At 56.3% G+C, this 10,135-nt stretch overlaps 2 protein-coding genes across 3 annotated transcripts in view; one reads left to right on the top strand and one right to left on the bottom strand.

The window, feature by feature from the left end:
- Positions 1-3,997, top strand: part of KIAA0226 (KIAA0226 ortholog) — an 18,657-nt gene extending 14,660 nt beyond the window's left edge. For both annotated transcript variants that reach the window (XM_009868964.1, XM_009868963.1), the window contains 8 exons: positions 1-98; positions 442-587; positions 949-1,013; positions 1,586-1,824; positions 2,222-2,283; positions 2,478-2,631; positions 2,876-2,969; positions 3,834-3,997. The exon at positions 1-98 is cut by the window's left edge and continues 5 nt beyond it. In XM_009868964.1, the coding sequence (XP_009867266.1) occupies positions 1-98; positions 442-587; positions 949-1,013; positions 1,586-1,824; positions 2,222-2,283; positions 2,478-2,631; positions 2,876-2,969; positions 3,834-3,997 (1,022 nt within the window). The remainder of the gene's footprint in view (positions 99-441; positions 588-948; positions 1,014-1,585; positions 1,825-2,221; positions 2,284-2,477; positions 2,632-2,875; positions 2,970-3,833) is intronic.
- A 3,253-nt stretch (positions 3,998-7,250) lies between these two features.
- LOC104273595 (deoxyribodipyrimidine photo-lyase-like) lies at positions 7,251-10,130 on the bottom strand (the record flags this gene model as incomplete). Its single annotated transcript, XM_009868965.1, has 9 exons — positions 7,251-7,399; positions 7,609-7,768; positions 7,875-7,996; positions 8,263-8,415; positions 8,505-8,703; positions 9,025-9,183; positions 9,340-9,522; positions 9,666-9,811; positions 10,011-10,130. Coding segments are annotated over 9 exons (1,391 nt in total), but the record flags the coding sequence as incomplete, so codon positions are not given.
- Between the last annotated feature and the right edge of the window lie 5 nt (positions 10,131-10,135).

Genomic DNA, 10,135 nt, shown 5'->3' with positions numbered 1-10,135 from the left:
CCGTGGCCATGGGCTTGCTGAAGCAGTTTGAGGGCATGCAGCTCCCAGCTGCCTCTGAATTGGAGTGGCTAGTCCCTGAGCACGATGCCCCACAGAAGGTAAGGGAGTGATTTTCCAGTCACCAACTGCACTTGATCTTCCCTAAACCCCTGGCTTCAGCCCAGTGCCAAGGGGCTTTGCTAGTCCCTCTCATCCCTTTCTGGAGCTGGAGGAGGGGTTTTGTCCAGGCTCCAGAGATGGATGCAGCCACCACAGCCTCCTACAGCACAATGCCTGGATCCCTGGGGACATCCCTTCTCCAGCCCAGGTTCAACTGGAGCAGCAGCTCAGTGCCTGGTGGTTCTCCAGAGGGCTGCAGTTGCCTGTTTCTGGCAAACCAGCCAGCTGCATTGCCTTTGCGGTACCGGGCAGGCATCTGATCCTCTTGCCTGCCTCTCCCAGCTCCTGCCTATCCCTGATTCTCTGCCCATCTCTCCCGATGATGGAGAACATGCCGACATCTACAAGCTGAGGATTCGGGTGCGTGGAAACCTGGAGTGGGCCCCACCACGACCACAGATCATCTTCAACGTTCACCCAGCCCCAACGTAAGGACCTGTGCGGCCGAGGGCTCTGTGGGGACTTGCCCTTTCCAACTCTTTTCCGTCAACACCAGGGTTGATTATCCCCTCCTTCCAACTTGGCTGCCAGGGCTTCCCTCCTCTGACCCTGGTAAATCTGCGGTGGTGACCACTGGCAGCTGGTGCTGTGAGATAGAGCCAGCGCCTGTGGTTGGTGCGTTTGGTGTGCACCAGGGCACAACAAGACTTTTCCCCTGAGTGTTGCCCACACTTAAATGGCAAAGCATGTGGCCATCTCGGCCATCTGGACCTGTGCCAGTGCACGTCCTCTGGTGCCAAATGCCAGCAGGGCTGGACTCAACATGTGTTGTCTTCTGTCTCTGGGCAGGAGGAAGGTGGCTGTGGCTAAGCAGAATTACCGGTGTGCAGGCTGTGGCATCCGAACTGATCCTGGTGAGTGCTGGGACCCCTGACTCATAGCTGGAGAGTGGGGAAGAACCTTTGAGCAAGTGGGAAGATAGAGTGGGTAGGCGGTGGCAGAGCTCAGCAGAAAGACACTGGGGAAATGGTACTTGGCCTTTGCCAGCTCTGCCTGGACATTGGTGTGCACCAGCCACAGAGGAGCCTTCCTCTCCAGAAGGTCACAGGGCTGGGTAGAGGCAAAGAGCATCTAGCCTGTTCTTTGGAGGATGTTTCAGATGCTGACTCTTCTAAAGGAAAGTCATCATTCCTAAAGCTCCCAGCAGGTTCTGCTGTGGGTACAGCTGAAGTGCTCTTTGACCAGCCGTCTTTCAAGAATATGTAGGTAGATGTGGCTGCATGAGACTGGACTGTGGTCCCAAATTGTTTTGCAGTTGGCAGGGCTGCTTTCAAACCCCAGCGCTGAGGGCTCTGGGGCTGGAAGATGTCCTGGCAAGGCAGACTGCCTTGCTTGTTGGAAATGCTGAGCAGCCTTGGGAGTCCAGTATGTGACTGGGCAGAGCCTGTGCCTCAGCTGACCTCCCTGTCTGCTTGGGTTTGGCCAGATTACATCAAGCGGCTGCGGTACTGTGAGTACCTGGGGAAGTATTTCTGCCAGTGCTGCCATGAGAATGCCCAGATGGTCATCCCCAGCCGCATCCTGCGCAAGTGGGACTTCAGCAAGTACTACGTGAGCAACTTCTCCAAAGACCTGCTGAGCAAGATCTGGAGTGACCCACTCTTCAATGTGCAGGATATCAATCCTGCCCTGTACCGGAAAGTGAAGTCTCTCAACCAAGTGTGGGTAAGACCCTTTTCATGCCTTCCTGAGTGGGATTTGTGAGGTGAGCGGCTGCCAATTGTAAACCAGATCCCAGGAAAGCTGGGGAGAAACGTATATTTCAGTTTTTGAGACTTAAAACCTCAGCACCGTGGGTTTCCATTCACCCCTTGTTCTTTGTTCAGTAACATAGGAATTTCAAAAGGAATTTCTGCCTGTCATTCAGCTGGGCTTCAGTTTGTCTGCTGGAGCATGTGATGAAAGTTGTGCTTGCTTTGCCCTGTGTGATGTAAACACTTCAGTAGCAGGGGAACAGCTGCTGAGGAGCAGCATTTGTTTCACCAGCACAGGAAACAGGGCAGACATGCTTGGCCAAGGACTGTTCTGTTTACTGACTCTTGTGTCCCCCCTTCCTCTCCAGCTGCTGCGAATCCAGCTTTTCCACATGAAGAACATGTTTAAGACCTGCCGACTAGCTAAAGAGTGAGTCCCCAACTGTGAGATGAAGCTGGTTTGGTGTCCTGGATCTGCTCAGTGACAATTAGCACTGGGTGTCTGTGCAGCCTGTACAATGAGCAACGGGAGGAGGGTGGAAGGGGAGAGAAAGCAGAAGCAGTGGAGAGAGGGGGCTTGGTGCAGTCACTTTGCTCTGAGCCCTGGTTTCTCTGTCCTTGTAGCCTCCTAGACTCCTTCGATGCGGTACCTGGCCACTTGACGGAGGATTTGCACCTCTACTCACTGAGCGACCTCAGCGCCACGAAGAAGGGAGACCTCGTGCCTCGCCTGACAGAGCTCCTGAAGGCAGGCAGTCTGCATGTTGACAGGTGCATGGTAAGTCGTCCTGCATGGCTCTGCATCCTCGGGAGCAGGCTGTGCTGCAAATATAACTGATGGGGCTATCTCATTTTGGCTCTCTCCCACCCGTGGTTCTGCCTTGCTGTGCTCCATGCTGGGGAAGAACTGTCCCACTTGGTTAGAGTAGGGCACCACGTCCTGCTCTGCCCTACCTCCTGCCCTGCTTACAAGGGAGATGAGGAGCTTTTAGCTGCCTTTTCCTCACCTTTTCTCCTTCCAGCTGTGCCAGGCCAAAGGGTTCATCTGTGAGTTCTGCCAGAATGAAGACGACATCATCTTTCCCTTCGAGCTCAACAAGTGCAGGACATGTGAAGGTGAGATGCCAAGGAGAAACAGGGAAGGGACGGGCCACCAAGGTCTGCCTCCTGTCTGAGGGGCATTCATGCTCACACAAAGTACAGAGCCAGAGCCAGCCAGACCAGAGTGCCTCTGTGCATGGCCTGTGTCTCCGCACCACCTTGTAACAGCAGCAGATCAGCATCATAACAGTGTTTGGCCAGGGCTGCCAGTGTCTTTGAGTGTGCAGGTCCTTCCCTGACCACACTGTGTGCTGCCTGTCCCAGTGGCAGTGGCCCAGTGTCTGGGAGCCCTGGCTTCCCTTCTGCTCTGGTTATGGGACAGGCTGCAGGCTGCACGCAGCTCCCTTGCCCCTGTTTGGATGGCCGGAGCTGACGTTGTAGAGCAGAGAGAGCCTGAAGGCTTTGTGTGTGTGCCCTTCCTGCCTGCCAAGAAATCCCTGAGCCCTTTCAGGAATCCTCCTCAGATAAGGCCCAGTACTAATGCCCTGCAGCTTGGGACCAGCCTCTGAACTGGCTTGCAATAGCTCCTGATAACATACAAGCCTTGGTTTGGCAGGTACAGTGGCAGAGAAAACTTGAGGCAGATACACTAGAGACATTGTTTCTTCGGAGAATCGGGGAAGTTTGGGGAGGGATCTCATGCCAAGTCGGAAACCTCTCACCTGTGCTCCCAAAGGCTTTGCAAGCTGGTGCAGGGACCGTGCAGCATGACTTGTTGCTGCTTCCAGAACGATGCTGGACTCCTGCTTCTTATGCTTGTTTTGACATGGCTTTGGTTTGAAATGTCCTCCTGGACAAGCCTGGAGCCATCCCTCCCCAAGGTGCAGCATGTCAGTCTTTGTCAGCCTCTGCCAGCTCTCAGCCGTGCTCTCCCCACAGAGTGCAAAGCCTGCTACCACAAGTCCTGCTTCAAATCCACCCGCTGTCCCCGCTGCGAGCGGCTTCAAGCCCGGAGAGAGCTGCTGGCCAAACAGAGTATGGAGTCCTACATCTCAGACTACGAAGACGAGCTGGAGGAACCAGAGACGGTGGCAGCCACATGAGCAGCGGAACAACAGGTTGTAGGTTTATTTATGTGTGTGGCCTTCATCACCAGAGATGAAGCCACGCAGACTGGAGATGAGGAGGACTGTCAGGAGGCCTGGAGTGCTTTCTTGAAGGGATCTATTTTGCTCCGTGCATCAGTGCTGGGTTGAGGAAGGGACATCTTCCACCATCTGGGTCTGCTCCAGGTACCACTCGCACTTCCTGATGCCTTTGCTTGCGGGAAGGCGGCTGCTCTTGCCTGTCCTGCAAGCAGAACTGGAGCCACTTCCAAGCAGTTGTTCATGCTGGACGAGGCAGGGCTGTGGGGGTTCAGCACTTTCTGCTCATCAGCTGTACACTAGGAAGCTCTGGCCACGTCTGCTCCTTGAAGGGGAAGAATTGGCTCTCCCAGTCCTCTGGTCCCCTGTCCTGCTTGTGTGCATGGAGGGAGGGTGGGTGTTTGGGGTTGGCTGTACATTTAACAGTTCCATTTTTTAAATTTGTCTTGGGACGCTGCCAGAGAGCAGTTGCTCTCACTCCAGGATCAGAGCAGAGGAGATGGCTGTGGTGAAAGTCCCAGGTTTCTGCCTTGACTCTCTGTGCCGTCTGTGCTGAGCTGCTTTCCCAGCTCTCTGCCCACAGCCCGTGCTGTTGAGGGGCATTGCCCCCAGAGCCACTACACACGGACACTGGTGCTGCCGGCTGTTTGGCAGAGGCAGATCCTCGTGGCTGGAAGGTGCAAGAAGCAAAGCTTCCAGTCCTGCTTCCTCCTCATGCTGCTCGTCTGTCCTCCCGGGGGAAAATGTTCTCCTCTAAGGGTGACATGGGACCTCACTCTGGTGGCACCAGGACCTGCCTTGCATGCAGCTGCCTTCTGCCCGAGACCAGACAGGGTGCAAATGAAGGCTCAGTGTTCTGGTCATCCCCCAAGCCTCTGTCTTGATTTGTTCTTTTAGGTTTTGTTTGTTTGTTTGTTTGTTTATCTGCTGGATTTGGTTTTATTTTTTTAATGTGGTTGTTTGTATTTTTAATTGTGTGTTTCCACTCTCAAGGAAGTGCTGCTTGAAATGCCTCTGTAGGGTACATGAGATCTGCTTGGGATTCAGTGGTACAAAACCTCCAGGGCTGTCCTGCTCCTGGTTCCTCATTCCTGGAAGGGCCTGGCGTTTGCCAGGTGTCCTCTCTCTCAGCAGATCTCTTGCTTCCCTTGGGAAGAAGGGTCCCTGAGCCAGGCAAAACCTCAAGGCTTCCCAGCTGCAGTGCAGCAGGGATGGCTAGGCAGCACGAGGGAGAGGGGTTTGGCACTAGGATGCTGCAAAGGGTTGGAGTCTCAATGATGCCAAGCTGCTTGCCATGACTGGCAGCGGTCCAAGGTGAGCTCCGTGCTCTGGGACTCGTGGTCAGTCGAGGAGGTCCCTCTGCATCATGGGGGGGCACTTTAGCCCAAGGCATGGGTGAGTGTCCAGTACCACCTCAGTGTGGGTGGTTTGTGGGGTGTTTGGAAGGACGGTGGGGCCTGTGTACGTGCAAAAAGGATGTTGAGGGACTGGGGAGCACTGGCAGAAAGCATCTAGGGGCAGTGGCTCTTGCAGTGTGTGCCCTGGCTTGAGGCTGGGATGTGACCCCTCGAGGGCTGCCCCCACGAAGGTGGCACGGCAGAGACCAGCAGAGGTGGCCACAGGGCTTGGTTGAGGATGACTGCAAGCCTGGCTGCTGGGGACCAGGCTGCTGCATGGCAGCATCCTTCCCCTGCTCTGCAGGATCCTGACACCACCAGGTCTAGTCCAGGAAATGGGGCTCAGCTCCCCACTCACTCCCCTGGTGTTTTGGCCTCCTCCTGTCTTGCTTCTGCTTGTTTTCCGCAGGGAAGCAGCTCCCCTGCTCTCTCTCCACCTCTGCAAGCCCCTGGGCTGCCAGACACCTGTCTGCCTTAGTCTTGCCTGTCCTCAACCCCAAGGTGAGCCCTCCTGCTGCTGCCGAGAGCTGACACCCCCTTCCCTGGAGCCACCTCAGCAGCACACCTCCATCCACCCCATTTCTGTTTGAAGCACTTTAATGCCATGGGACAGCAGCTGAGAGGCTGCCCGCATCCCTTTCTAGAAGCACTAATTACATTTAGAGAAGAGGGAAGGGATTTGGGCTCATTTGTGCTTTCCACCTTCCACCATGGACTTTGTCTGGAAGCAGTGGGACTTGCGAACACAGTGGAGGTCTCCAGGGCAGAGTTGTGCCCAGCACCAATACTGCTGCTCAGCACCAACTGCTGCGAGGAGCACCAGAACTGGCCAAGGCAGTGAGCTCTTTCTACGGGAGAGCGAGGGGCTGCCCCAGCCATCAACTCAAGCCCTCGCCACGGGACTGTTGCACACCGTAGCAATGAAAATGCCGTCCCTAATAAACTAAGTTAATAAGGGGCCTGGTTGTACTGTGACATCATTTCAGGTGGGGTAATGCTGTGTATCGCCCCTTGGGGGTCAGTGCTGCAGCCCCTCTTTGTCCCTGGGGCAGGGAGGAGCAGGATGCAGCAGGTGATGGCAGAGGGCAATGGGGGGACAACCTGGGCAAGTGGTGATGCATTGTCAGATGGCACTAGGAGGAGGTTATTGTCACCAGGCCTTGACTAATCCATCTGGTTTGTGGCCTCTGCTGAAAACTGCCCACTGGACTTGGGACAGGAGATGCAAGCCGCCAAGGGGCTTGGTGTAAGGGCTGCCCTCTTCCCGAGCCTGCCTTTGCCCAGGGGCATGGCCTTGGCTGCCCCATCTCTGTCCGACGCAGCCCGGCTTTTCCCTCGCAGCAGTGTCATGCATCACTCCATAAAAACCATTAGATACAGGAGATACAAACTATAAACTTTAAGAAAACTGTTGAAGGATGTGTGTGCAAGCCCAGCACAGTGCTGGCTCCACACGGGGTAACACAGCATGAGGAGCCAGTTTCTGGGGGCTTGGCCCCAGAAAAGCCTTGCTCAGTCTAAATCTAAGCTGTGGTTAGCAGCAGCAACAGCACCTTGGGCTTACTCCTGAGCACAGTGGTTGCAGAAGAGGTTTTCTGGCAGTCAGGGGATCCACTGAGGGTGGGCTCCAGCAGCTGCCCCAGCTGGAGCAGTGGTGATGGCAAAGATAAAGAGAACTGCAAAACCCTGGGGTTTGCTGCCGTTACACAAACCCTCCAACAGCACCCAGGGTGATCCCTGGCTGGGGCGTGAGGTGCAAGCTGGCACCTTGGCAAAGGTGTGTCTGCCCCCAGCATAGAGGGGCACGAGCAACCTCAAGGCACGCTGTGCCCGTCACCAGGGGCGTAGCGACGCTCAAACTCTCCCACGTTGAACTTGCGCTTGCAGCCAGCGTAGTTCATGTAGCGGATCTTGCCGAAGACAGCTCCGTGGTCGTGTATGCCACAGATAGACCAGAGGCAGCCTGCAGGGTATGGGGACAGAGTCAGTTCTCCTCCTTGCACAGGGGCACTGGGAGAGCAGGTGGGATGTGGGTGCAAAACAGGATGGGATGGAGTGTGGGCTGGGCTGTCTGCAGAAATCCCTCCCCCCTCATCACCACAGCCCTGGCTATCAGTAGTAAGACCCCCCCTGTAAGCCCCCCCCCCCCTGTGCCCCGATCCTGCAACTTGCCTACGTATCCGTTGGGGTCCCTCCCATCCAGCTCGTAGCGGTCATTGAGGTAGATGGCAAACTGCAGGGCCTCCTCTGGCGAGCGGGTCCACTCCAGGATCTTCTTAGCCCAGTACATCCGCAGGAAGCCGTGCATCTTGCCCTCCCGGACCATTTGGAGCTGGGGGGAAAGGGACAGCCGCAGGGCTCAGTCCATGCCAGGCCACCTCTGCCCCTCAGGAAAAGGTTCATGTTCAGCATTTTGCTGGGGAGATGTGGGGCATTACCTGGGCAGCATTCCAGAGTGGGTCGTGCGTGCTCCCCTGCTCCAGTTCCTGCAGCTTGTAGAGATAAGGCCTCTTGTCTTTGGTGTGGAGCTTCAGCGTGGTTTGCGCCCAGTCGTAGGCACCTGTGAGCAAGGGAGATGAGCAACGCTGAGCAACCTGCTCCTACAGCACTCCAAGGAAGAGATAGATAACTGGGCTACTAAGGGCACCATGCCCAGCTTTGAAGAGGGCATCTGCCAGCTCCTGTCCCACCTCCAGCATGTAGCAAATGATGGCACACTAGTGCTGCCACAGCCCCTCATCTAGCAGAAATGAGCTTGCCAAGATGGGGGGACCAGCTGGTTACCAGTCCAGACCCCAGCATCGCCCAGGCAACCTGAGATACTACCTTGAACACTGTCGTAGTTCTCATTGTAGTAGCAAAAGTTTTCAGACAGCTCCCGCCGCACCACAGCCTCCTCCACGAACACGTCCACCGACTCCTTGTACTTGTGCTGATGCTTCTGCACCTCCAGGATGGCTCGCTGAGTGGAAACCTGGCCTGGGGACACAGGGAGGGAACAAGTCAGGTTGCCAGTCCAAGCCACAGTGCTTGGTCCTGCCTCAGAGTGGGAAGCCTGGGATGCTCACCGAAGTGGAACCATGGAGACAGGTTGCTGAGTGCTGCTTTGTTGGGGTTGTTCCGGTGAGAGCCAAAGGATTTCAGCCGCTCCGCGATGAAGGACTGCAACACAGCCAGCCCTGCGGCCGTGCCAGGGGTCGCCCACTCCACCTCCTTCACAGTGCGGTCCACCTGCAGGCTGGAATAACAGGCCTCCCAAGCAATGGGCTGGGTGGCCACCAAGCAGCATGAGGGCATTTGCAGATGCTCTTCAGCCAGGACTGCCTTGAGTGCACCCTGGATATCCCCAACCAGCAAGTCACCAGCTCATGCCAGTCTTCTCCTCTTAACCAGCCCTGCATGGCAGAGATGGGGGAATTGAATGAATGAGGTGGGAACCTCCCTTCCCCAGGGCATTGACATTGTCACATCACCTGTGTGTAACCTCAGGCAGGTCACTGTCCCCATACCCTGCCAACAGCATCACAAAGCAGCTGTGAAACTCTGTGACTGGCCATGAATGGGTGGGGAGGTGTCTCCTGCTGGTACCTCTGCAGAGCAGGAGGGTGGATACGGGTGACGAATGATGGGAGGGAACTCGGTGAGGAACCAGGGAAGCTGAGCATTGATCTTGCTCCGGAAGGTCCAGGCACTGTACTCCTGCTTGGAGGAGGCGACCCAGCAGGGCACAATGTTGTGGGCATCAACCTGGGAAGCAAAAGCATGGAGGAGAGCGTGAGCAGGAGAAGCAAATGGTCCCGACGACATGACACACATGCTCCTGCTCAGGTCAAAACGCAGGAGGCAAGTTTTCTCCCACATCTCACCAGCCAGAGTTTTCCCCTCCCAGTCATGGTCACTCACCTGCGCAAATGGCACATCCTCAGGCAACCTCTCCCTGACGTCCTCCACCCACTGCCGGGGGAGGCGGAGGGGGCTGAAGTCTGTCACTAGCCCACCCACGCCATGCTCCACCACAAATGCTGGCAGCACATCCTTGGCATAGCCCAGCAGCAAGTGGAAAGGGATGTTCAGCTCTGCACACTCCTGCAGTGAGAGGGAAAGGGCTATGGGACAGTTAATGCCTCTGCAGACCCCATCCCACCACCCCCCCCAAAGAGATGGCCCCGCCTCCCCTCTTCCTCAGGAGCCCTGTCCCACCAGCATGGACATCCCTGCACCCACCATACCTTGGCCACCTCCTGCAGGCCCCTCAGCATGAAACCGTAGTGGCGGATGGTGGCATCCAGGAATTTGGGCACCAGGCAGAAGCAAACGTGCAGAGGCAGCTCCTGTTTGAGGGCCAGGCGCTGGGCGTAGAGGAAAGCCCAGTTATCTGGGGAGAAAGCACATGAGGCAGCGTCAGGGGGACACTTGGCTGAAGGGATGGAAACGAGGTTTCTCAAGAGGAATCTCCACCAGTTCCTCCCTGCAAAGGTGGGGATGAGCTCCAACGCCTACCATGGGAAGGGACCAAGGCTTTTGCCACCCCTGGGAGCTCCACTTCCCAGCCCCCTCTGCCAGCTGCTCCGCACCTTGCACCCGCTGGTCGCGGGACATCCAGTAAAGGATGCACCGGGCATCATCCTTCAGGTCTGAGCCCTGCGAGATGAGGCGAACCCGCTTTTTGTTGTACTTGAACTCTCGCACGGACGGGGCC

Source organism: Apaloderma vittatum, unplaced genomic scaffold, assembly GCF_000703405.1.
Source record: "Apaloderma vittatum isolate BGI_N311 unplaced genomic scaffold, ASM70340v1 scaffold39734, whole genome shotgun sequence".
Lineage (NCBI taxonomy): Eukaryota > Metazoa > Chordata > Aves > Trogoniformes > Trogonidae > Apaloderma > Apaloderma vittatum.
Note: the sequence above shows the minus strand (reverse complement) of the source record. Positions and strands in the feature narration are given on the sequence as shown.